Below are 27211 nucleotides of genomic sequence, written 5' to 3'. Positions count from 1 at the left end.
GCCCCTGGCTCATCGGAATCTAGTCTTCTTGGAGTTGGATTACTCATGAATGCAGCCCAAAGCAGGTGGTAAACTCCATCCCTAAGGTTAAATACTGGCATGAGACTGATAATCAACAAGTACTATAAGGGAAAGTTGATAAGAACTTTGAAATAGCAGCATAAAGCAAGGATATGTCATAGCTCCCCAATTATACAATTTCTTCTTTGATACAATGCTCAAGGAAGCCACCAGAGACGGCCTGCAAGTAACAACATTAAGTTCCATTCTGGGAAGCTCTTCAAAGTCTCTAAGTAAAATACAGCAAGGTCTTTAAGCCTATCTAAGTAGCCGAGATTCTTTAAGTTAGAAATCAGCTGCACCTTTTCTAAGGTTACTCTATCAACCACCATCTACGGAATCCAAAAATGGGCAAAGTACTTGAGATGCGATATGACCAGTGACATGCAGTGTGACAATTTTTACCCTTCAATTCTTATTAAATGTTTCTAATAATAAAATTAACAAGGAATCGGGTTCTATCTATAATTTTTCTGCATTGTGTCATGGACCTGCAATGATCTGTCTATAACACCCAGATTATTTTCTCTTTCAACTTCAGTATTCTTTCCTGAAAATGATCTGACAAATGGAGACCTAGAGCAGAGTATAAACAAGTTATTTAGCATGGAACACCTTAATCTCAAATCTACTAGACCAATCAATGCAATAAGCACCTTTCTTTCAATTAAATGTTATCTTGTCTACCACAATTTAATAACCATCTTAACTTCAACCTATATAGCATTCTTAACGTAAATAATTTTCCAAGGTATTTTACAACTAGGGATAAGGAAGACAGACACTGGTCAGGAAGTAGCAAGAGCACATTAAGGATTTCAGCAGCAATTTGTGCCCATATAACCCCAGGTCCTTCTGCTTCTGCACCCCCTTCAGAACTGTATCCTTTATTTTGCCTTTTCTTGTTCTTTGTATCATTTCACATTCTCAGTATTAAATTTCATCAGCAACATGTCTGCCCATTCCACCAGCCTGTCATTATCCTCTGTACGGTTCACAATACTTCGAAGTTTTGTGTCATCTGCAAATTTTGAAACACACAAGTCTAGGTTGTTAATACAGATCAAGAAAAGCAGTGGTTCTAATATTGGTCTCTGGGGAACCCCACTATATGCCATCCTCCAGTTCAAAAAACAACCATTCACCACTAGTTACTCAGTCAATTTTGTATCCATGCTCCAACTATCCCTTTTATTCCTTGGTTTTAACTTTGCTGAGTAGCCTATTACGTGGCATTTTATCAAATGCCTTTTGGAAATCCATGCACCTATCAGCTGCAACATCCTTATCAACGTTCTCTGATATTTCATCAGAAAACTCAATCAAATTAGTTAAGCACAATTTTCCCTTAAAACCATGCTGGATTTACTAATCCTTAATTAATCCACAGCTGCCCGAATGACTTAATTTTATGCTGGATTATCATTTCTAAAAGCTTTGCCACCACCAAGGTGAAGCTAACTGGGCAGCAGCCCCTGGGCTAATCCTTACAACCTTTTTTTGAACAAGGGTATAAATTTGCAATTCTTCTGTCTAAAAGCAAAATACTGTAGATTATGGAAATCTGAAATAAAAGCACAAAGTGCTGGAAAAACTCAGCAGGTCTGGCAGCATCTGTGGACAGAGTTACGAGAGTGAACTTCTACAATTCTCCAGTACCCTGATACTAACCTTGCATCTTGGGCAGATTGGAAGATTATCGCCAGTGGCTCCACAGTTTCCACCCTCAATATCTTCAGGCGTATCCCATCTGGCCTTGGTAACTTATCAATTTTAAGTACTCTCTGCCTTTCTAAATATCTCTCCTTTACCAATGTTTCACCCATACAGTATCTCAACCACCTTCGCTTTCACTATGACTTTGCATCTCTCTTTACCAAGGAAGAAAATGCTGCCAAAGTACCCATTTAGTACCTCAGCCATGCTGCCTGCTTCCATATGTAAATCCCCTTTTTGGTTTCATTCAGCCCTATACTTCCTTTAACTACCTTTTAACTATTTATATGCCTATAGAAGACTTTTGGGTTCTCTTTTATGTTAGCTGCCAGTCTCTTCTTACATTCTCTCTTTGCTTCTCTTATTTCCTTTTTCACTTCCCCTCTGAACATTCCATATTCAGTCTGGTTTTCACTTTATTATCAACCTTACGCCTGTCATAGACACCTTTTTGTCTGTTTCGCTTACTCTCTTTCTCCCTTTTGTCATCCAGGGAGCTCTGGCTTAGTTTTCTTTCTACCCTGCCCCTTGTGAGAATTTACCTCAAAAGGTACCTGAACTATCTCCTCTTTAAAAGCAGCCCATTGCTCAATCACAGTTTTACCTGCCATCTTCAATTCAGTTTTTGACTTAACAATGTAACTAAAATTTACCTGGCTTTATGAAGCAATTGAAACCACAATAATTTGACTTGTTAGCTTTATTTGTCAATTGTCAATACTTACAAACTTGTAATGATGCCAAGGTCCAAGCTGTGTAAATGTTCAAGTTTCTGTTTCAGAAGATTAACTTCCTCAGGTTTGGGAGGGTCATATTTTTTCACCAGGTTCTTTATACCTGTTCAACATTAATCATATCATACACTGAGATTAAAAGTCTTTCTCAAGTTCCTCAAGAAATCACGAAAATGCAAAGTAAACTACAGGACTAAGGTTTAAAAAATATTAAATTACCAGTTAAAAATAACAGGGCAAATAAAAGAAAATGTAGTGCATGTGCTTTACAAGGATTTATTGGAAATATCTGATCAGGTACCATATGAAAAGGCATGTAGTAAAGATAATGGATCATGGAACTAAGGGAATGGTACAGTGTTAGTTGGAGCTCATTAGCAAAGGGTAAAGGTAAAAGAAACAGTCAAGATTTATTTCCCACAGGAGTTTGTACTGGGTTGCTCTTATATACTATATGCGTAAATGATTTGGGCATGAATCTGCTGGGGTGGGAGGGGGCAGGGAGGCAAGGTGTTCTGATTCCATCTAATTATGGAGATTACAAATTGAGATGGATTGTGAAAAACTGCAGGATGTAGAAAAGCCAGCAAGTTGGCGGATATAATGCAGTTTAGAAAAATATGGATTAATAGTTTTCTTATTTTTGAAATGTATGTAGATCATAATCATTGGTTTACAGATACAGCGTGCAATTGACAAGACATGAAAAAGGCAAACAGAATATTGGTCTTTCTTTCTAAAGACACAGAATACAAAAACATGGATTCAAATCTGAAATTGTATGTTTGTTTGGCTGCAATTAGTGTTATGATGATCTGGAATGCACTGCCTGAAAAGGTGACAGAGAAAGATTCAATAGTAACTTTCAAAATGGAATTGGATATGTACCTAATATACAAAACAAAAGGAGGTTATTTGACCTTTCATGCCTCTACCAGCTCTTCAAAAGCTCTTAGTCTAAATTCCTTGCTTTTTCTCCACAGCCACGTTTTTTCCCTTGCTTTTTCTCCACAGCCCTGTTTTTTCCCTTTTCACGTAAATATCCAATGCTCTTCTAAAAGTTAATGGTCAGAATTTTACATTTGGCGTGTGGGGGCAGGGCCGACATGCCAGAACATAAAATGACACGCAATGATGTCAGGCATGTGTCTCGATGTCATTGCGCAGCCTCACAATGTTTCGTTCGATGGACGCGTGCCGGAGTCGGCTATGCACCCACCGATAATTAAAAGGCCTATTAAGACCATTAGCAACCTCATTAACTTGAAATTTACGCTGCCCATCCAACCTAATGGTTGGCAGGCAGGAGGAAAGGCCAAGCGGCCTTTAAATTTTTTAGGAAACCTTATCCACAAGCGGGATGAGGTTTCCTAAAACTTTTACAAATTGAATAAAAACTTCATTTGAAAAATAAAAACAGGTCCCATCTCACGTGACACAATCACATGGGGGGACATGTTTCATTAAATTTTGAAATGCTCTTTCGCACACATGTACGCAAGAGTGCTGGACCCAACTCTCCCTTCTCCCCGTGCTCGCACAGGTAGAGCTAGCGCTACAGCTCCGCAACTGCCCCCACCCGTTCCCACCAAGCCCCCCCGATGCAGGAAAAATTCAGGCCAATTAAACTGCCTCCACTACACTGCATTCCAGATCATATTAACATATTGCACAAAAATTCTTGTCTCTTTTCAGGTGCTTTCATCAATTTTGTTAAATCTATATCCTTGTGTTAATGATCCCCTGCAACCGGAAAAAAATTCTCCTTATTTAGACTGTTAATATCCTTCATGATTTGGAGCACATCTATAGTCTCTCTACATCCCTGGTATCATCTTGATAAACCTCTATACCCTCTCCAAGGTTCCTTCCTAAGGTGAGATGCCTAGAATTGGACACAATAACTCCAGCTTCAGGGGAGACGATGGCATAGCGTATCGTTGCTGGACTAATAATCTAAGGTAATGTTCTGGGGACCAGGGTTCAAATCCCACCATGGCAGATGAAATTTGAATTCAATAAAAATTTGGAATTAATTGTCTAATGATGACCATGAAACCATTGCTGATTGTTGTAAAAATCCATCTGGTTCACAATGTCCTTTAGGGAAGGAAATCTGAGAGTCCAGACCCACAGCAATGTGGTTGACTCTTAAATACCCTCTGAACAAGGCCAATTAGGGATGGGCAATAAATGCTGGCCTAATCAGCGACACCCAAATTAAATGAATTTTTAAAAAAGTGGCGCAGCATCAGAGATTTGCAAAGGTTTAGCATGACTTCAAGATAAAAGCAAAATACTGCGGATGCTGGAAATCTGAAATAAAAACATAAAAAGCTGAAAAAATGCAGGTCTGGCAGCATCCATGGAGTGAAACAGAGTTAACGTTTTGAGTCCGTATGACTGCTCTGGGCCACTCTGAAGAGTCATACAGACGCAAAACATTAATTGTTTCTCTCTCCACAGATTCTGTCAGACCTGCTGAGTTTTACCAGCATTTTATGTTTTTTTATTTAGCTTGACTTCCTTGGTTTTGTATCCAATGCCCTTATGTACAAAGCTAAGTATCCCATAATCTCTGCATTGAACTTCATCTGCCATGTGTCTGCCTATTCCACCACCCTCCTGAAATCTGCTAAAACTCTCCTCACTATTTACTACACTTTCAAGTTTCATACCATCTGAAAACTTTGAAATTATGCCCTTTATTCCCATGTCTAGATCATTAATATGTATCAAAAAGAGCACTAGTCTCAAGATCAATCCCTGGGGGGCACAACTGTAAACCTCAATCCTATTTGTAAAACAATCATCCAACATTACTCTTCTGCTTGCTATCCTTTAGACAATTTTGTATCCAAGCTGTCTTTGGCCTTGAATCTTGAGGACTTAAATTTTGCTAACAAGTCTACTGTGACCCTTTAATTGAACGCCTTTCAAAAATCCATATACATATGATTCACGCTATTATCATCAACCATTACTTCATCAAACAACAAGGAACTTCACTGTAAAACATTATTTGGAAAGGAAATTTGTTCAGGTATAGAGAAAGAGCAGGGGAGTGGACCTAATTGGAATGCTGTTTCAAAGAGCCAAGACAGGCACCATGGGATTCTTAGCCACTTCCTATGATTCCATTGCATGCAGCTTATTACAGGAAAGATATAAAGAGTATTGGAGTTGTGTAGATTGACAAACAGACCAGGGATGAGGAGTTGTAGTTTTGAAGTCCAACTTGAGAAATTGGGGCTGATTTTACCAGAGGAGAGAAGGTGATAAAATCTTAAAGATCATGAAGTAAGGATAAGGTAATAGTGATCATCAGTAAGTAGGTAATACTAGGGCACAAATGAAAGATAATTGCAAAAACGAATTAGAGAGGTTAAAATAAAATCTTTACGCATAGGGTGTTAAAAATGTGAAACACTCTGCCACAAACTGTTGTTGAAAAATTGCCCAGTAATTCTTTAAAAACAGAATTAACCATATGCTCAAAAAATAATATGCAGAACAATACTGGATTAGGCAAACCCAATGGGCTACATGGTCAGTTTGTGCAGTAGCACTCTAGTTCTATGATAACACATGGAAGGACTACATTCAAAATAATATAAATGAGAACTTTTAAAACAATGACATAAGGCGTTTGAACTGAAGCTATAGCTGTCACATTACACGAATAATTAATCTGGATTTGGTTGCTACCATTACAGGGAATGTCATTCAATCTTCCATAGTAATTGCGCAAAATTACTTACATCTAATTCCTTCAACCAGCTTTGATAGGCATTCACTGTTATCTTTTAGCATAAGGCATTCTGTCAAGTAGCTAAAGTACAAAATACAAAATTAAAACAAAGAGCAATGAAGTAGTGAGTACATGAAAGAGATAATTTCACTCTTGCGTATCAACACAATGGCATCAAACACAGTGGACACAAATGTCTCTAACAGTGACAGATAACAAAAAGTTACCTGAAAGAATTTCAGCAGATCAATCACAATCTATTGCTTCCAAAAGAAAAAGATCTTAGATCATATCTTACAGCTTCTATATTCCTTAGAAGTTACAACAGCCTCTTATGAAATCCATTCAAGCAATTTTCATTACAATTGTCTGAGAAAATGTCCAATAAATTCCACAATTCATATTGCACACTGCTGTGATGAAGGATTATAGGAGCAATCCTGTATTACTCAAGTACAGTCTCCTGTATAAACAGCTCACAAAAAGGCTTTTAGGGTAAAGCCAGCAATTGCAACGCAGTCAGTTAATTCCACTGGTGGGGAAGGACCCTGGATAGTCAGCAGCATTGAGCACCCAACATCACAGGAGAAACAAATTCATTAGATGGTGAGAAAATGCTGTTGGGGAGAGTCATTAAATAGCTGAGAATTAGAAAAACACATTCTTTTTAAAAGAAGGGGCTACTTACATTTAAGTAAGAAACACAAGCAATAGAGAAATAAATTTAAGCGGAGGCCAGGTAAAATGAAGTTGCATAACTAAACCAAAGTAAAAGAAAGTTAATGCAAGGGAAGTAAATTCAAACCATGACAGGACAGCTCGGTTATGTGGCATGCATGCCTTGTAATACGTGAGAAGTCGTGGACGCTAACTGTGTTCTAGACGACCATATGTGCAGGAAGTGTCACCAGCTGCAGAACCTTGAGCTCCAGATTTCGGAGCTCGTGTGGTGGCTGCAGCCACTGTGGCGCATCCATGAAGCTGACTGCTATGTGGATAGCACATTCAGAGAGGTGGTCACATTGCAGCTTAGGAGGCTGGAGGCAGAAAGGGAATGGGTGGCTGCCGGGCAGTCCAAGAAAATTAGGCAGATAGTGCAGGAGTCCCCTGGGGTCCCATTCACCAATTGGTTTTCCATTTGGGATACTGGTGAATGCATTGGCCCCTCAAAGGAGTGCAGTCAGAGCCATATTTGTGGCTCCACAGGCAGTTTTGCTGTAGAAGAGGGGAGAAAGAAGAGGGGAAGAGCAGTAATAATAGGGGATTCGTTAGTTAGGAGAACAGACACGCATTTCTGTGGCTGAAGACATGACTTCAGGATGGTATGATGCCACCCTGTCACGGAGCGGCTCCAGGGCATTCTTCTGGGGGAGGGTGATCACCAGAGGTCATGGTCCATATTGATACCAATGATTTAGGTAGAAGAGGGGATGAGGTCCTGAAAGCAGACTTCAGGGAGCTAGGAAAGAGATTGAAAAGCAAGACCTATAAAACAGTAATTTCTAGGACTTCTCCCTGTTTAACGTGCAAGCGAGTATAAAAGTAGGAGAATTGAGTGATTAAAAACGTGGCTGGAAAACTGGTGTAATAGAGAGGGCATCGGATTTCTGAGGCATTGAGACTGGTTCTGGGGAAGGTGGGACCTGTACAAGCGAGACAGTCTACACGAATAGGACTGGGATGAATATCCTCACGGGGAGATTTGCTAGTGCAGTTGGGTGGGTGTAGTTAAACTAGATTGGCAGGGGAATGGGAACCTGAGGGCAAATTCAGAGCAGGGAACGGGAGATGGAGAATTAATGGTTCGCTCTGAAAGACAAAAGCAGCACAGGTTAAAAAGTGTACAGCACTGGAATTTGGCAGTGTTAACTGGTATACATATAAATTCAAGGAGCATAGTAAATAAAGCTGGTGAGCTAAGGGCACAGATAGATACATGGCAGCATGATATCATTGCTATAACGGAAACTTGGCTTAAGGGGGAACAAAAATGGCAGCTCAACATCCCTGGGTATAGAGTTTTCAGGCAGGATAGGAAGGGGGATAAAAAAGGTGGGGCTGTAGCATTATTGGTTAAAGAATCAATTACAGCTGTGAGTAGGGATGATACACTAAATGAAGCATCAAACGAGGCCATATGGGTTGTGCTCAGAAATAAAAAAGGGGCAGCCACACTGCTAGGAGGGTACTACAGATCCCCAAGTATTGGAAGGGAGTTAGGAGAGCAAATACGTAGAAAGGTTTCTAAGTACAAAAACAATAGTAATCGTTGGGGACTTCAACTACCCTAATATCAATTGAGATACAGTGTGAAGGACACAGAGGGTGCAATATTCTTGAACTGTATTCAAGGGAACTTTTTTAGCCAGCATGTAACAAGCCCAATGAGAAGGGCTGCAATTCTAGATTTAGTCTTAGGAAATGAAGCTGGGCAAGTGGATGCAGTAATAGTGGGGGACCATTTTGGAGATAGCGACCATAATATAGTTAGATTTACCATCATTATGGAAAAGGACAAAGATAGAATAGCAGTAAACGTTCTGAATTGGGAGAAGACAAATTTTACAAAGCTGAGGGGTGAGCTGGTGAGGGTGGACTGGACAACGCTATAAGAAGAAAAAATGGTGTCAAATCAGTGGGAGCCATTCAAAGGCGAGATTCGACCAGCACAGTGTAGATATGTCCCCACAAAGAAAAAGGGTGGTACTACCAAATCTAGAGCTTCCTGGTTATCCAGAAGCAAACAAGCCAAGATGAAGAAGAAAAAGAAAGAACATGACAGGTACAAAAGACTTAAAACTGTAGAAAGCCTAGAGAAGTATAGAAAGTACAGGAGTGAAGTAAAAACGGAAATTAGGAAAGCAAAGAGGATACAAAAAAATATTGGCAGGCAAAGAAAACCCAAAGATATTTTACCAGTACATTAACAGCAGGAGAATAACTAAGGAAAAGGTAGGGCCTATCAGAGATGTACATGGTAACTTGTGGGTTGATGCAGAAGATGTGGGTAGGGTTCTCAATGAGTACTTTGGGTCTGTCTTCACTAAGGAGAGGTGATGCTGACATTCTAATTAAAGAGGAGCAGTGTGAAATATTAGATTTAATAAGCATAGTGAGAGGGAAAGTACTGGAAGGACTGGCATCCTTGAAGGTGGATATATCACCAGGGCTAGACAGATTACATACCAGGCTGTTGAAGAAAGCCAGGGAGGAAATAGTAGATGCTCTGTGGATTGTTTTCCAATCCTCACTAGATACAGGTGAGGTCCCAGAGGATTGGAGGTCTGCAAACATTGTCTACAAAAGGGTGTGAGGGATAGGCCAGAAAATTATAGGCCAGTCAGTCTGACTTCAGTGGTGGGCAAATTATTGGGAACAATTCTGATAGACAGGATCAACTGTCTCTTAGAAAGGCACAGAATAATCAGGGATAGTCAGCATGGTTTTGTTTGGGGAAGATTGTGTCTTATTAACTTAATAGAATTTTTTGAGTAAGTAACAAGGAGGATTGATGAGGGTCATGCAGTGGATGTTGTCTACATGGATTTCAGTAAGGCACTTGACAAGGCCCCACAGGCAGACTGGTCAAGAACGTGAGATCTCCTGGGATACAGGGAAAGATGGCAGGTTGGATCCAAAATTGACTCAGTGACAGGAAACAAAGGGTAATGGTCGATGCATATTTTGGAGAATGGAAACCAGTGTTCCACAGGGCTCAAGTGTTGGGTCCCTCGCTATTTGTTGTATGTATTCATGATTTAGATTTTAGTGTGGGAGACATGATTGGGAAATTTGCAGATCACACAAAAATTGGCCATGTAGTCAACAGTGAAGAGGATAGCTGTCGAATCCAAAATGACATCAATGGTTTGGTTGAGTGGATGGAAAAGTGGCAGATGGAATTCAATCTAGAAAAGTGTGAGGTAATGCATTTGGGGAGGACAAACAAAGCAAGGAAATACTCAATAAATGGGAAGTTATTGAGAGGGTTGAAGAAGTGAGACACCTTGGAATGTGTGTCCATAGGTCCTTGAAGGTATCAGGACAGATGGACAAGGTGGTCAAGAAAGCATATGGAATGCTTTCCTTTATTGGGCGAGGTATTGAATACAAAAGCGGGGATGTAATGATGGAACTGTATCAAACGCTGGTTAGGCCACAGCTGGAATTTTGTGTACAGTTCTGGTCACATTACAGGAAGGATATAATTGCTCCGGAGAGAGTGCAGAAGAGATTTACAAAAGTGTGGCCAGGGTTTGAAAATTGCAGCTATGAGGAGAGATTGGATAGGTGTCATGAAGCTATTTAATGTATATATTATTATTGGAAAATATTTTTCTTTTTAAATAGAGGTTTGGTCTGTGGGTGTGTCTTATTTGGATTAAAGCCAGCTAGTCTGGATGCTTTGATGGGTACTAGTTTTGAAATTAAGAGAGATAGTGTGCATTTTTTGAATAGAGCATTCAAAAAGTGGGGTGAAATCTGATGCCTTTCTAGCAGCTACCAAGCAACATGTTTATATTACTAATAAAGTTGGTACTATGAAAGGAATTTTATTGTTAGAGGGGTTTAGTTCAGAGATTGTTGATACAATGAGAATTAACATTCAATGGGGCTGGTAGGTATAACTTCAGCAGTTTTCAGGTGTGCAGAGCAGAGGCAATGTGAGGTCAAAAGGCAGCTGCAAGCCTCCAGGTGGCTCCACAGGAACCAAGTGAAAGAAATTAATTTTGAACTCGTAAGGTGAAAATGCTTTGCCTGGTGACTAGTTAAGTCGATGGGTTGCTGTTGCTTTAACGGAGATTAGTTTGGGAATTTGTTACAAGTTGCGATAGTAGTAATTTGAAGCCATGTCTATATATATTTTTTAACCTGTGTAAATTAATAAAATGTTTCTATTAGTTTAATGTAAAGCCTCGAGAACTAATAGCCTGATTCCTGAATTTAGAGTTGCATCTCAAACATAACATTTAAAGTTATAGGTTAAGACAGTTGTTTAAAATTTCCCTCTGGGACTTTTAAATAACTGCGCTTTACCAAGGCATCAATCATAACAATAGGCTAGGGTTGTTTTCCTCAGAACAGAGGAGGCTCAGGGGTGACCTAATTGAGGTGTACAAAATTATGAGGGGCCTAGATAGGGCAAACAGGAAAGACTTGTTTGCCCTAGTGGAGGAGTCAATTATCAGGGGGGCATAGATTTAAGGTAATTGGTAGAAGGATTGGAGGGGATATGAGGAAAAACTTTTTCAACCAGAGGTTGGGCATCTGGAATTCACTGCCTCAGTTGATGTTTAAGGCTGAAATGCTCAACTCATTTAAAAGGCACCTGGATCTGCATCCAAAGTGCTGTAACCTGCAAGGCAACGGATCAGGTGCTGGAAATTTGGATTAAAATGAGTGGGCTAGTTTCTTTTATCTCTTTTTTGACTGGCGCAAGGCATGATGGGCCTAATGGCCTCTTTCTGCACTGTAACTTTTCTATGGTTCTGTGGAAGCTTTTAAAAGCAATAATCCAGGACAAAATTAACAGTCACTTGGACAAGTGTGGATTAATTAAGGGAAGCCAGCACAGATTTATTAAAAGCAAATCTAACTTGATTGAATTTTTTTGAGGAGGTAACAGAAAGGGTTTATGATGGTAATGCGTTTGATGAGGCTTCCAAAAGGTCTTCAATAAAATGTCACATAACAGGTTTGCCAGCAAAGGTGAAGCTCATGAAATAAAAGGGAAAGTGACAGCATGGATATGAAGTTGTGACAGGAATCGAGACAGGACAGTTGTGAACAGAATACTAGTGAATGGTTGCTTTTCAGACTGAAGGGAGATTAAACAATGGGCTTCCCCAGGAGGCAGTACGAGGACCACATTAGTGACCTATATAAATGTGCACAGGGCATAATTTCAAAATTTGCAAATGACACAGGAGAATAGGGATAGACTTGAAGAGGAGAAAGTCAGGCTGGTGAAATGGGTGGACAATGACAGATGAAATTTAATGCAGAGAAGTCTGCGGTGACATATTATGGTAGGAAGAACGAGCAGAGACAATATAAAATAAAGGGTACAACTATAAAGGGAGTGCAAGAACAGAGAGACCTGGGGGTACATGTGCACAAATCATTGAAGGTGGTAGGACAGGTTGAGAAAGTGATTAGAAATGTGTAAGGAATCATGGGGCTATTACAGGCATCGGCCAGGATTTTAAGGGCTCCCAAGGAGCAGGCAGGGAGGAGCGGAATTGGGTGGAAGGGCCATCACTGATATTTTACCAGCAAGGGCTAAGGTGGTAGACAGACTTCCCCTCCCTTGTCCAGTTGAGCCCCTTAAGTGGCCAATTAAGGGCCACTTAAGGGCCTCTTCCTGCCACTGCTGGCATTTTACCAGCAGAGGTTTACCTGTACCAGGTATATCCAGTGTGCGAGGAATACACTGGCAGTCTCCTTGTGGGCTCACAGTGGGAGGAAACTCTTCACTGGGAACAACAAAAGTCCCCTCTGGCAGCAACGTTGCCCTTGATGAAAGAACACGCACCCACCGTGCTCTCTCCTGGTGGCACTGCTGAGACTGAAGAGCTGTAGGCCATTTGATTGGCTGGCAGCTCTTGTTGGCTGGACCTCGTCCCTTAAAGGGGTAAAAGCACCACTGGAAGCAATTAATTGTCTATGGAACATAAAACGCAGTCAGGGTTTCCATGGCCAGCCAAGGCAGGGTGGTCACTGACTTTCCAGCCAACGGAGAAGGCCACCACTGCCTCGTAAAAAGCGCGGCCGTAGAGTACAAAAGCCAGGAAGTCATGGTGAACTTTTATAAAGCATTCGTCCAGCCTCAACTAGAGTATTGTGTTCAATTCTGGATACCGTACTTCCGAGAGAATGTAAAGGCTTTAGCGCGTGCAGAAAAGATTTATGAAAATGGTCCCAGGAATGAGGGACCTCAGTTCGGTGAATGGTTTAGATATGCTGGGGTTGTTCTCTTTAATGAGGAGAAGGTTGAGAGGAGATTTTATAGAGGTGTTCAAAATAATGAGGGTTCAAGACTGAGCACATAAGAACATAAGAAATAGGACCAAGGGTAGACCATTCAACCCCTCGCCTGCTCCGTCATTCAATAAGATCATGGCTGATCGATGTTTCGATTTCCACATTTCCATCTAACCCCGATAACCTTTGATTCCCTTGCCTAACAAGAATCTATCTACCTCTGCCTTAAAAATATTTAATAACTCCACCTCCACACCAACTTCTGAGGCAGAAAATTCCAAAGTCGCACACCCTCAAAAAAATTTTCTCCTCTTCTGTCCTGAAAGGGCGACTCTTAATTTTAAAACAGTTCCCCCTAGCTCTGGACTCAACCACAAGAGGCAACATCCTTTCGACGTCCATCTTGTCAAGACCGTTCAGAATCTTGTATACTTCAATCAAATCATCCCCCCACTCTTCTAAACTCCAATGGACTCAAGCCCAGTCTGTCCAACCTTTCCTCATAGAACAACCCACTCATTCCAGGTATCAGTCTTGTAAACCTCCTTTGAACCACCTCCAATGCATTTACATCATTCCTTAAATAAAGCTACCAAAACTGCACAAAGTATTTGAGTTATGGTCTCACCATTGCCCTGTATAACTGAAGTATAGCATCCTTACTTTTATGTTCAATCCTTCTCGTAATAAAGGATAGCATTCCATTAGATTTCTTAATTAATTGCTGTATCTGTATACTAACTTTTTGTGACTCATGTCCTTGAACATCTAGATCCCTCTGCACCTCAGAATTATGTAGCTGTTCTCCATTTAAGTAGTACTCTGCATTTTTGTTCTTCCTGCCAAAGTGAACAACTTCACATTTTCCCACATTAAACTTCGGATCTTTGCTCACTCACCCAACCTATGTCTATCCATCTGCTACCTCATGTCTTCTTCACAACATTCTTTCCTACCTATCCTTGTGTCATCTGCAAATTTAGCTACCATATCTTCACTCCCCTCATCTAAGTCATTGATCTAAATTGTAAAAAGTTGAGGCCCCAGTATGGACCCCTGTGGGACTTCACTCGTCACATCCTGCCAATCAGAAAAAGACCCATTTATGCATACTCTCTGCTTTTTGCCAGCCAGCCAATCTTCTATCTATGCTAATATGTTACCCCCTACACCATGCGCTTTTATTTTCCGTAATAATCTTTGATGTGGCATCTTATCAAATGCCTTCTGGAAATCCCAAGTACAGTACGTCTACAGGCTCTTCTTTATCCACTGTGCATGTTACTCCTCCAAAAAAACTCCAATAAATTGGTTAAACATGATTTTCCTTCCACAAAACCATGCTGACTCTTCTCAATTGCCTTGAGCTTTCCTAAGTGCCCAGCTATAACCTCCTTAATGATCGATTCTAATAACTTCCCCACTACAGATGTCAAGCTAACTGGCCTACAGTTTCCTGTTTTCTGCCTCCCTCCCTTCTTGAAGAGAGGGGTTATATTTACTACTTTCCAAACTGATGGAACCCTTCCAGAATCTAGCGAATTTTGGAAAATTAACACCAGCGCATCAACTACCTCATTAGCCACCTCTTTAAAGACCCTAGGATGTAGCCCATCGGGACCCAGAGAATTGCCGGCCTGCAGCTCCAACAATTTGCTCAGTACCGTTTCCCTAGTGATTTCTAGGGAAAAAGTAGCTTGGTAGAAACTGTTCGTGTTTGCGAAAGGATTGAAAGCCAGAGGACACTGATGTAAAGTGTTTGGCAAAACAACCAACGGCAACAGGAGGAAAGAAAAAGTTTTATGCAGCGAGTGGCTGGGATCTGGATTGCACTGCCTAAGTTTGTGGTGAGCATAGATTCAAACACGGCTTTCAGAAGACAATGTGATAAGCACCTGAACAGAAACAATTAGTAAGACTATGGGGAAAGTGTGGGGGGAGTGGGGCTAGCTGAGTTTCTTTTGCAGAGAGATGGAATAAATGGCCTTTTTCTGTGTGGTTACCATTCCATGTTTCTACGATAAAACTGCCACTAAGAAACTAAAGCATCCTCTTTAAGGTTTTAGGATACAGCCTTTCTTCTGTAGATGAGTTACACAAACCTGCATGTTGAAACTTTGCTAACCTCTCAACTGATTATATATTCTCAAGCCAATTGGAATGACTCTAGAATTTCAGATTTTCATTCATAAAGCATCACACAAAGAATTGAGTACATTGCTGTTTTTAATTCCTCCATGATATTTCTACCCTATTTAGCGCAAACAACTTCCCAAATCATGGAAACAACTACACCTACTTCATGCACACAAGAGTTTTTTTTGCATCCATTGTATTGATAATTCAATTTTCTATTTGCTTTTATTACTAACACTCATTTAACTTATCCCCAACTGATTGGAAAATTGTAATTTGCATTGGATTATTTGCATTTATTAACAATTTGTCTTTGCCTAAATATCTCAGGTTGCTAGTTTCTAAAACATAATAAAGAACTGAAGAGAATTATAATTCAATCTTAGTTATCTAAAACTTAGTTTTAAGTTAGAATACGAAAGATAAAATATAGTATGGAGCCCTCTACAGAAAATGAAAAATATTGCAAAAATGTATAAACGTGGTCACTTGATAAAAACTATTTTTGTAAAGGCATAAAACAGTTGAAATTATAAAGGGTACCAGTACCTATCGATATTATTGCCTGCCCTGGAGGCACTGAAATGAATAGCTGTTATTGCTATCTGTGATGGTGTAAAGAGAAGACTGGCATCAGTCATGGTTGCTCGGCTCAGAAACTCGTCTGCTGTTTTTCGCAAAACTTCTGGATTTTCTACTGCTGTGTATCGAGCCTAAACAGGGAGAAAATGGTAATAATTGTCTAAAAAAATGTATTTGAACTCATCAGTAGTTATCCATCCTACTTTTAAGAAAAAAAAATTATTTGATTTATTACTGTTTTTCCAGTGCACTTATAATTTGAAACCTGTTACTAATGTAACCAACTAATGTAAAGTGTAGATGGATCACTGAAACTTTTACATAGGATTGAGGCTATGCATTATCAGCCTATGTAGAGTGAATAGTCACACTCTTTTTTACTGCATTAAGTTAATAAAAGGCAGTATAGACTTTCATATTTTCTAGGAAATTACTATTTGCAGTCAGCTTTAACTTTGAAATAAAACAATAATCAAGCTGCCCTTAAGAAAGCACTCTTACCAAGTTTGTTGCCTTATTCCTGTCAATACTAGCAATAATAAAAACATTCAGATCAGGAATTTCCTCCTGTGCAATATGATGGTCATGATATTGATATTAGTGTAGAATCTAGAGTCTCATAAACACTTCTGTCTCAATGTTCTGTTGGATAGTAATCCACCAAAAGTGGCAGAACAACAAATCTGCTTACTATGCTATTTAGTTAAAATTACATTTCAGACTTATTTGGAAATTGAACCTTTGCAACTGCTCAATTTTTATAATTAGGACAAAGTTAGTTAATTCTAAATTTGGGACGGCCGTAGAAAGCACTTCATTCCACTCAATCGTCCCCCCTATACCCCAGGAAATTTAAAGAGTTTCTTCACAAAGTAAGAATAAATATTCAATGGCACCTTAGCAACTGAGAAAGGCATTTGGAGGTGGTAATCATGTTTACACATTTGAATGGGGGACACAGCGCAACAAGAGGAAAAAAAATATCAGTTCACAATATTGAAATCTAAACAAACCCTGAAAAGGACAGATTTTGGAATTGAGTCAATGTGTTTTTGAGTTAAAAACCAAGTTTCACACCCATCATGCTTTCAGAAAGACCTGCAATGTGAAATGCTCTGGTTGAGCAGCATAAGTGTCTACCAGGTGCAGCATCTTCAGCTAATCTTCAGCTAAGCTTCATGGCAACTTAAATCAGTTTTTTTTTAACCTCCACCACCAAGGAAGTTGGCCAGAGGTAATGTTTTCAACCCTGTAAACAATACATCTCAAAAACTAATGGACAGGTTTCAATGAAACTTGGTACACGTATAGCATATGGCACAAGGAATAACTCATTTGTTTTTGGCAAAGATGTGGATCTGGATCCTGGAATTTTTAAAAAAATTATCTGTTAACATTGGGAGATGGGGTGAACTGATTTTTTTTTTAAGAATGTTCAAGGCTGTTTTAGTTAGAATGTTGTTGATTGCTTTAGAATGATGTGGATTATCTCAACTGTTGAGAAGAGAACAAGAGGAGAGAGGCAGACAGTCTCTGTTGTTCATCATGCAGAATGTGAGTGGGAGCTCGCACTCAGATTAAAGAGACCAAATTTGTTAGGGGATTTAAAAGGGGGCTGGAAGATTCACCTAGCTTTGGCTAAAGGGAGGAATCTCCAAGGTAGTCAGTTCAAGGATTAGAATCTATCTAGCTAGAAAAGGAAAAAGCCATCGGGAGCTGAGAATAGCTTTAGATTGGAAGTGTCCACTTAAGGGGCAGAGTAAAGTATAATCATGGAGGATGATTTTCAATCATTTAAAAGTTAAATGGGGGATTCTTTTCTGTAATGTAAGTTGCCTACGTTGTATTTGGACAATGTTGCTTATTACAATAAAACTCTTAAATCTTGTCGTGTTATCCTTCCAGTCAGTTACTGGAAATCCAAATATGTTTTTAAAAGCTATCAATCTCCACGGGATCCTAACACAACATTATTCGCACTGTAGTCTTTCACCTACATCAGTTATAATATCTATCATCTAGCAACTCAAACCAAATTGTACCTATTTATCATTGCATATTGTGAACCTTTATAGGTTATGGTCACAGTGAGAACAGTTAAAACTGGAACACAGCTGAATTTTGCAAACAGAAATAAACTGGGCACTTTGACACCCAGTTACAGTGCTGCTTAAGACTTTTCTATGTTCAATGATAAACGGACTTTGTGTTTCAAACTTTCAATACACTCAAGGCTGCAGAATTACAAAACAAATCCAGTCACTGTTGGCATGGTACCTTTAGGTCAATAAGAAAACCCTCAAAAGGTCGAAATGGATTGTGGACAATAAGATGAAAGTTCAGCTGCTGAATAAGCAACAGTTCATACTCAAGGATCTGTTCCAGAGCCTTTTCTTGACCCGCAGGACTCTCCCACAGATTAGCAACAAACTGGGAACTGGAGACATTAAATTCATCCACTTTACATGCTAAGTATACACTTGTCAACCTAAATCAGAATGAGAAGATGGTTTAATGAAAGAAGATTTCAAATTAGAATTAGATAACAGCATAACAGAAGGCCATTCAACCTATCAGTTCTTGATGCCTTACTGTACATTAAGCATTTAATCTAATCTTGCTTTCTGCTCACTCCTTATACATTCTAATATTCCTCTTTTTTCAAGCGATTATCTGATTTTCTTTTAAAATAATTTATGAATTTTGCTTCAAAAACAGGTTATGGTACAGAATGCCACATTCTAAACGCCTTCTGTTTATAGATCTTTATGATTATCTTCAATTTGGTGTACAAATAGTCTTTTTTTCAGCAGTATCTTCAGTTTGTGCCCTCTCATTATTGGCTCACTGACCAATTATTGGTCTCAAAAATCTTTCATAAACTTTCATCCTTTAGCCTTCTCTGCTCAATAAAACAAAAAAGAGTTCTCAATTTATTTTTGGAATAACAGTAACTCCCTCATGGTTGGCAATATCCTAATAAACTGATCTTGCAATTTTTCCATTGCTTTTACATCATTCCTGTAAAAAATGTCCAGACTGTACACAATACTGCTATTCCTTCCATAGCTTCTCTTAGATCCTGATGATTTGTCAAATTAATTCCTTCAGCAATATTCCCCTTCAAATAAAACAAAGTGCTGGAAGAACTCAGCAGGTCTGACAGCATCTGTGAGAAAGCAACAGAGTTAATGTTTTGAGTCCAATCTGACTCTTCTTTGAAAACTGAAGGGAGGTAGAAATGTGATAGGTTTTGTGTGGTTGGAAGTGGGGAAGTGGAGTTGAGGTAGAACAAAGGAGAGGTCTGAGATAGGTGAGAGGGTGGGAGAGATTAAATAAAAGATGTCATGGAACAAAAGGCAAAGGGACTAATAATAGTTGTAGTAAAGAGACAAGGCATTGGTCCAGAGTAAGTGTTAATGGTGGAATAATGGACAGCTCCACAGAAAGCAAAAACATGAAAACAAGATACAGACTGGCACTTGGCAATAAATAAATAAAAACGGAGAGCAGAGTTCATGGTCTGAAACTGTTGAACTCAACATAGAGTCTAGAAGGGTATAAAGTGCCTAATTGGAAAATGAGGTGCCATTCTTCAAGCTTGCGTTGAGCTTCACTGGAACATTGCAGCAGGCCAAGGACAGAAACGTGAGCATGAGAACAAGGTGGTGGATTAAAATGGCAAGCAACTGGAAGGTCAGGTCATACTTGTGGATGGAGCGAAGATGTTCTTCAATGCAGTCACCTGGTCTGCGTTTGATCTCCCCAATGTAGAGGTGACCACGTTGTGAGCAGCAAATACAATATACAAAATTGAAAGAAGTATGCCTAAATCGCTGCTTCACCTGAAAGGAGTATTAGGGCCTTGGACAGTGAAAAGGGAGGAGGTAAAAGGGCAGATGTTACACCTTCTGCAACTGCATGGGAAGGTGCCATGGGAGGTGTTGGGATTGATAGAGTGGATCAAGATGTTGAAGAGGGAAAGTCCTTTTGGGATGCTGACAGGGACGGGATTGGAAGATTTGTTTGGTTATGCCATCACGCTGGAGGTGGCATAGGATGATCTTTTGAATGTGGACGTGGAAATTGAGGACAAGGGGAACCTATCACACATCTGGGAGGGAGGGGAAGGGGTGAGAGTAGAAGTGTGGGAAATGGGACGGACACATTTGAGGGCCTGGACAACCAGTGGGAAGGAATTCTAGGTTGAGGAAAAAGGAAGAGACCTTCTACAATGGCGCTTCTGATGTAACATCAGAACAGATGTAACGGAGATGGAGAAACTGGGAGAATGGAATGGAGTCCCAACAGGAAGCAGGATGTGAGGAAGTGTAGTCGAAGTAGCTGTGGGAAATTTTCCTTCCCTTATCTCTTTGCAGTCCCTGTTTTTATTATAAAAATAGGGAAGTTTTACTGCAGATGTACAGGGCATTGGTAAGACCACATCAGGAATACTGTGTACAGTTTTGGTCTCCTTATTTCAAAAGTTATAATTGCGTTAGCAGTTCAGACAAAGTTCACTCAACTCATTCCTGGGATGAAGGGCTTATCTTATGAAGAAAGTTTGAAGAGGTTGGTCTATACTCATTGGAGTTTAGAAGAATGAGAGGTGATTTAATTGAAACATAAAAGATCTTGAGGGGACTTGATAGGGTGGATACTGGGAGGTGTTTCCTCTTGTGGGGGAGACTAGAACCAGGGGACACTGGTTAAGAATAAGAGATCTACATTTTAAGACAGAGGTAAGGAAATTTTTTTCTCTTTCAAGAGTTGTTAGTGTGTGGAATTCTCTTCCCTAGGCAGTAGTGGAGACTGGGTCATTGAATTTATTCAAGACTGAGTTAGACAGATTTTTGACAGAGAAGGGAATCAAGGGTTATGGGGGCCAGGCAGGAAAATTGGAATTGAGACCACAACCAGATCAGCTATGATCTTATTGAATGGCAGTGCAGGTTCCAAAGGCTGAATAGCCTATTCCTACTCCTATTTCCTGTGCTCCTATGTTCCGATTTTTGACATACTCATTACAATTTAATTCCATAATCTCCCCCCCACTAAAAAAGATGCATATTTATAGCTTCAACCACAGTGACCATGACCAGTAATCTGGGAAGAATTTCCGTAACTTAGTGTTAGGTTTGATAATATTATCTTGTCACTGATGAACTATAGGAATAAAAGAATAAAATGGAGCTGCTCTTAGAAAATTATCAGTTGTCATGAGAAGTTAACTGTGGCAACAGCAACTGAGTCAGCAAACAAGTAGACAAAAACTCACATAATAGTCCTTGGATGATATTCCATTAAGGAGTTATTCAAAAAAAATCTCTTGAAATACATACTTGCAGTACCCTAAAAAATATATAAACAATGTTCTCAAAATCCATCATGTATACAACAGATATAAGATTGTTTATGTTTTGATAAACGATATGTTACCTTTACACCACCCATACAGTGTTGTTTAATACAATTGTAGTAGGTTGCACCCAGTCACTTGCTTTAAAACATTGTTCTACTACTTTTTTGTTCACAAGAAAATCAGATTGCAAACAAGTATCATTTTGTAATATAGAGCATACAAATTAGGAGCAGAGTAGGCTAGAAAAGATAGTCATAAAAGCTGCATAAACAGTTAAAATGTATAGTCAGTTAATAAATCACAAAGCAATACCCAACTTCTGTGTATTCTTACCATCACAGATTTGGGCATGATGGGTTTAAATGCAGAACAGAATTCCAAGAGTCTTTTTTCATAATATTTACGTAGTACCTCCTCTTCATGAGGCTCCAGCAAAGCCACTGGAGAAAGCTGTTCAGGAAAACCAAAGCAATCATTATCAAGACATACAGTTGCAAAGTACTACACCTATGCACATTATATTTCTCTCTTCAATAAATATGGCAGGAGCCTTTAACTAAGTTTAGCTTCAACATTTCAGAAGGCAAGCAGAGGGAAGGGGAATGGAAAGAGGAGAGGGAGAGAACTCTAACTAAATCTACACTGCTCTTTTCAAAACCTCATCATTTTAAATCTATAATTTCTCCATTTTTTATTAGTTACACTCAATCTTCAAAAGGAGAATTTTCTTATGGTAATGACCAATCAAAATAAGTCTGGTGCTCAATTCCTGCTACTAAGTGGCATGGAACAAGTTTCTATACAGCAGCAAAAGCTTCTACAAATCCCTATCCCACACCTTGAGAAAGCAGCACAGCCACAAGGATTGTCATCATTTAAGGAGAATGTCCACCACTCCCTCATCAGGGAAATATTAAATAGACAATAAATGCAGCCTTGTCAGTGTCACCCATAGCCCAAAATAAATATATAGATAAAAAACACGTTTTTCTTTTCCTTTACCCAATATTGACAGCTTCAACTCCAGGTAATTTTGACTGCCTGCTTCAAAACCATGCATCACAACTGCAAGTTCCTTATTGACACAATTTTCTATTGTTCAATTTATATTTTTAATTTGAAAATAATCTTTTTTTTTAGTTTACAAGTTTATAGTGAAAGGCAATAACTCCTAGGCTATTAGATGTTGACTTTTCATAAAACTTGTGCATCATATTGCTATTAGTCAAATATTTGATTCCTAAAAATATTTCATTTATCACAGAATTGTACTATTTTTGGAAGATTTCCGGGTAGTCTAAACATGGGGCAGAAGAATTTTGCCGTCGGTGAGCAGGGGGCACGGCCCGCCCACTGATGCGCAAAATGATGCGGGACGACATCGGGTGGAACCCCAGAACCCCCGACGTCACCCCTCCCCATTTAAATTTTCAGGAAGGTGGGGGCGCAGCAAAATCAGCTGCAGGTCCGCCGACCTGTCAATGGCCAACTGAGGCCATTGACAGGATCATTTAAACAATTAAAGGACCTGCCCATCCAACCTTAAGGTTGGCGAGCAAGCCAGGAGCCCCGTAGGCAAATAGAGAAAACATGAAACCGCTTCAGGCGAAGGGATGAGGTTTCATGCAGGGTTTTAAAAATTTTGATAAAGTTATTCTGTAAATTATGAACATGTCACATGAGGGGGACATGTAAGGGAATTTTTTTGTTCACTATTTTTAATATTTTTCAAAGTCCTGGCGATCTCCGAGGCTGCATTTAGCCTCAGGAAGATGTGTGCTCTTTCGTGCGCATGCGTGAAAGAACGCACTCTCGATTTCAGGGATCTCCCCCCACCCACCGCCTGCACAGGGAGCACACAGCGCTTCCCGCCGGACGTGACACTGGGTGTGCCTTAATTGGCCCGCCCATCTGCTCCGTGCCCGCCGGAGATTGGGTCGGGCCCACCTGCCCAACAGGCAAAAAATTATGCCCATGGGCTGTATTTAAGTACTTTTGCCTCAATTTAAATCATGCTTGAAGAAAGCAAGTCAAAAATAACACCATTAATAAAATATTACCTACCCCATCTAACATCATACAGAACTTTAAAATCTAAAGTTCAAATTCCCAAAGGGAATCCAAGGCTGACACAATTAAAGAGGTGGAATGCATGGTTTAAAAATGTTAGCCTGCGTTTTGCAGTCAGCAGCTAAGGGATGGCACTCGCCATGGACCTCAAACAGCTGCACACAAAGATCTAATGATTTTTGTGGTGTGGATTTCACCTTTCCCAGTGTTAATTTTATTCTGGCGCCATTCTATTCTGGGGATCTCCGACATCCAGCAACAGTGGTATTATCAAGCAATCACACTGAATAATTTTCACAGACTGCAAGCCAGCAAGTAAAGCACTGATTATCCTTCACTTTTTAATCGTTTTATACAGAATGAAACGAAGTATATATACATGGGATTAAGCTGGTTAGGTTCTGTAGGAACTTACTTATCAAAAGAAAAATTAAAACATCATATCATGTCAGTTCAAATACTTTACATCGTTAAATTCCTATATTCATAAATGAAACAGCTTTTAAAATAAAATAAATTTTAAAGTATAAAAGAATATGCCAACTTTTTCTGCCTACCTCCAGCTCACTGCCTCTCCCGCTCCCCAACCCTCCCAGCTGCCGCCGATCATGCTCGCCAAACCTCCACCTTTGAGCGAAGGCTCGCAAGATGAGCAGCAAAAAGCAGGAAGAGCAGCTTCAAGTTGCAGGGTTGCTGAGGCTAGCCACAAGCTAGAGAGGCAACAAGAGGGAAGGTCGGCAGCCACTAGGAGGATCGGCGAGAGGGCAAGTAGGCAGCAACCAGGAAGGTCAGCGAGAGGGAAGGTCGGAGCGAGGGAGAGTTGTCAGTAGCCAGAAAGGTCAGTGAGCGGGAGTGCCCACTCCAAAATGACGCCGATTAGGTCCCACAACCCTGCCTCAGACCTGGCACAAAGCAATATTAAAAAGAAACTCTCAGCATCAAATGTTTATTAGCTGACCAACATTAAAGCAGACTAATGTAAAACACATTATAAAATGGAAGTTATAATGGAGAAATTTGACTTCCACAAATATAAAGTTAGTTTTTCAGGTCAGAGAGAGAGTGATCAACAGTAATTACAACTTAGTACACTTTTAAAAACTCAGTTACACATTCAACAAAGTGCAATGTTTTCAGGGGTTTTTCCTACCAAGGTGATAGTGTAAAAAGTGGAAGCTCACATCAAATGATTTCTATCTGTGAGGACTTCAACAGTGCACCCCGTGATGAATTAAGAATTACTGATATCAACTGTGTTTAACTGCACACATGCAGCAACATGTGGGCTGCAGCAGTTTAAGGAGGCAGCTCACCACTACCTTCACAGGGGCAATCAGGGATGGCCAATAAGTGCTGGCCTAGCCAGCGACACCACATCTCATGAATGAATAAAAAAAGAATGCCAGAAGTTGTCAGTTTCATAAGTAAAATGATACTGAATGCTGACAGTGTTGCTATTATTACAATGCAATTTCTGGGTTACTGAGTTCAATTCTACCTTTTGATTATTTTTGAGAATATACCAAAAGTATATTTTACCTTTCCACATGCTAGAACCTTGGACTGAAATTTCTTATTGGCTTCAGTTCTCAAATTTTCCAATTCGTCCTCATTCTGAAAAATCCAGCATCGCTTCTGTGTACTGTTGTTAAACATCTTAGAACATCATTCAGTATTCACTCCTGTTATCAAAAATAAAACATAGAACAATATTATGGGTTGTTTCACAGTGCAAAGCATATCATTTTCATCTCTGGCAAACAACTTGCCATTACAGGAAGAATGTAATCACACTAAAGAGGGTACAGGGGAGACCGACAAGGATGTTTGCCAGGACTGGAGAATTTAAGCTATGAGGAAAGACTGGACAGGCTGCGGTTGTTTCTTTGGAACAGGGGGTGCTGAGGGGAGATTTATTTAAGGCGTATACAATTATGAGGGGTCGAGATGGAGTGGATAGCAAGGGCTCATTTCCCTTACAGATAGGTTGTTAACCTGAGGGTATAAAGTAGTTCACAGAATGACTAAGGAGCAATTGGGGAGAAATATTTTCACCCAGAGATTGGTGGGCGTTCTGGAATTCACCACCTTAAAGGGTGATAGAGGTAGAAATCTTCATTGCATTTAAAAAAATATTTGGAAATGCACCTGAAGTGACATAATCTACAGGGCTATGGACCTGTTGCTGGAAAGTGGGATAAGCTGGATAGCTTTTCTCAGTTGGCATAGGCATGATGGGTCGAATGGCCTCCTTCCATGCGATAATTCATTTACAAATCTTCTATGTTTCTATCATACAAATCTCCACTGGCATTTCCAAAAATGTCTAAATCAGCATTTAATATAATGTTTCCCACAAGATTAAAATTTTTATATCCTTGTTATATTATACTGTTGTAGCATCCCAGGCATAACTCCAGAGCTCAGAAACTTTATGACTCTTATGATATTTTGCTATTGCAGAATACAAGTGCACATTACCACAAAATAGAATAAGCCTTGCATGGTCTTGCCTAGGCCATAAAGTTGCCTCACTTGTTTTCTTGAAAAAAACATGCAAAAATTTACATTTTAACATTTCTTTTGCTCGATTGCCAATCCTATGCCTTTTTTTATATAGTTGGGAAACATATTTCATACAGTGTAATTATTTTTTAAATACATACTTACCTTAAATAATGGATGGTTACGGTGTTGGACTAACAACCCAGATGCTGAGTTCAGATCCCAGTGTAGCAACTTATAAAATTGAACTTTAATTAGTAATTTGTTGGCAATACCAACCATGGAATTGTCATTACACTCAACTAGTTCACTAATAACCCTCAGGGAAATGAACATGTCACCTCCACTCAGTTTGGCCTTCATGTGACTCTAGTGAGACATTTCCTGTAGATTCTTAGCACTCTTAGAACACCAAGGGGTGGACATTAAATGCTGCCTTGCTAGTGTCAACAAATTCCTAAAACAAATAAAAATTTTAAAATATTTAGGCATATAGATAATGGATAATAAAAACAGCATGTTGAGAATGTAAGGAGGTACATGGCTTCTCTTTAACTTCCCTTAGAGTTTGGCGTCATATTAAACTTATGACAGCTTTAGTTCTGTCCTCAGCATCATATTGCTGTAAATATTTCCAAGAAATCCAGCAAATTTACAACCAAAACCGTCCTTTTTACTGCAATTCCTCACTTGATGTCCTAGTTGCGTTCTATAAAAGTGTGACTTTAAGCAAAATGTTGAGTGAATCAGATTTTCCCTTAAGGATTCATGTATAAACTAGAGTTAGTTTCACAGCGCGATTTTCCCCGATCACTAGAGACTCTCTCCCTGATCCTCAGTGAGTCTTTCCCCAGTCTGTTACATGGAAAAGGAAACAGCAAATTGACAGTACATTTGATCATTTGGAGCGGGGCTGTAGGCGAGGTGGCAAGTGGGACCGGCGAGCAGGGATGGGGACGGCGAGCAAGGCAGTGATCAGAGCAGAAGCATTGCTGATCTGGAAATCTCCAAGCCAACTCCTGATGTAGTGGACCAACCTTCCGACAGCACTGTTCTATTGCTCTGCCGATGACAATGGCAATGCCCAATAACACCACCAGTGATGTGCTCAAAATGAAATAAAAATGAAAATGGCAACCCAAGTTGCAAAAACAGGCTCTAAAGAATAAATGACTTTAAAAGGAAACAATGTTAACTTAAAGCAAGTACTTACTGTACCTCACCTAGTAATCCAGAAGCCCAGGCTAATGCTCTGGGGACATGGGTTCAAATCCCACCACGGCAGCTGGTGGAAGTTAAGTTCAATTTACT

The 27211-nt window shown here is 39.7% G+C and overlaps 1 protein-coding gene across 2 annotated transcripts in view; it reads right to left on the bottom strand.

Moving 5' to 3' along the window:
- The window catches only part of ccnh (cyclin H), a 45798-nt gene that overhangs the window by 12894 nt on the left and 5693 nt on the right, over positions 1–27211 (bottom strand). For both annotated transcript variants that reach the window (XM_041185244.1, XM_041185246.1), the window contains exons 2-8: positions 24935–25077; positions 21659–21775; positions 21242–21315; positions 18241–18451; positions 15931–16094; positions 6272–6342; positions 2502–2613 (exon numbers count right to left, since the gene is read on the bottom strand). In XM_041185244.1, the coding sequence (XP_041041178.1) occupies positions 2502–2613; positions 6272–6342; positions 15931–16094; positions 18241–18451; positions 21242–21315; positions 21659–21775; positions 24935–25051 (866 nt within the window). In that variant the 5' untranslated portion in view covers positions 25052–25077. The remainder of the gene's footprint in view (positions 1–2501; positions 2614–6271; positions 6343–15930; positions 16095–18240; positions 18452–21241; positions 21316–21658; positions 21776–24934; positions 25078–27211) is intronic.

This window comes from Carcharodon carcharias, chromosome 4, assembly GCF_017639515.1.
Source record: "Carcharodon carcharias isolate sCarCar2 chromosome 4, sCarCar2.pri, whole genome shotgun sequence".
NCBI lineage: Eukaryota > Metazoa > Chordata > Chondrichthyes > Lamniformes > Lamnidae > Carcharodon > Carcharodon carcharias.
Note: the sequence above shows the minus strand (reverse complement) of the source record. Positions and strands in the feature narration are given on the sequence as shown.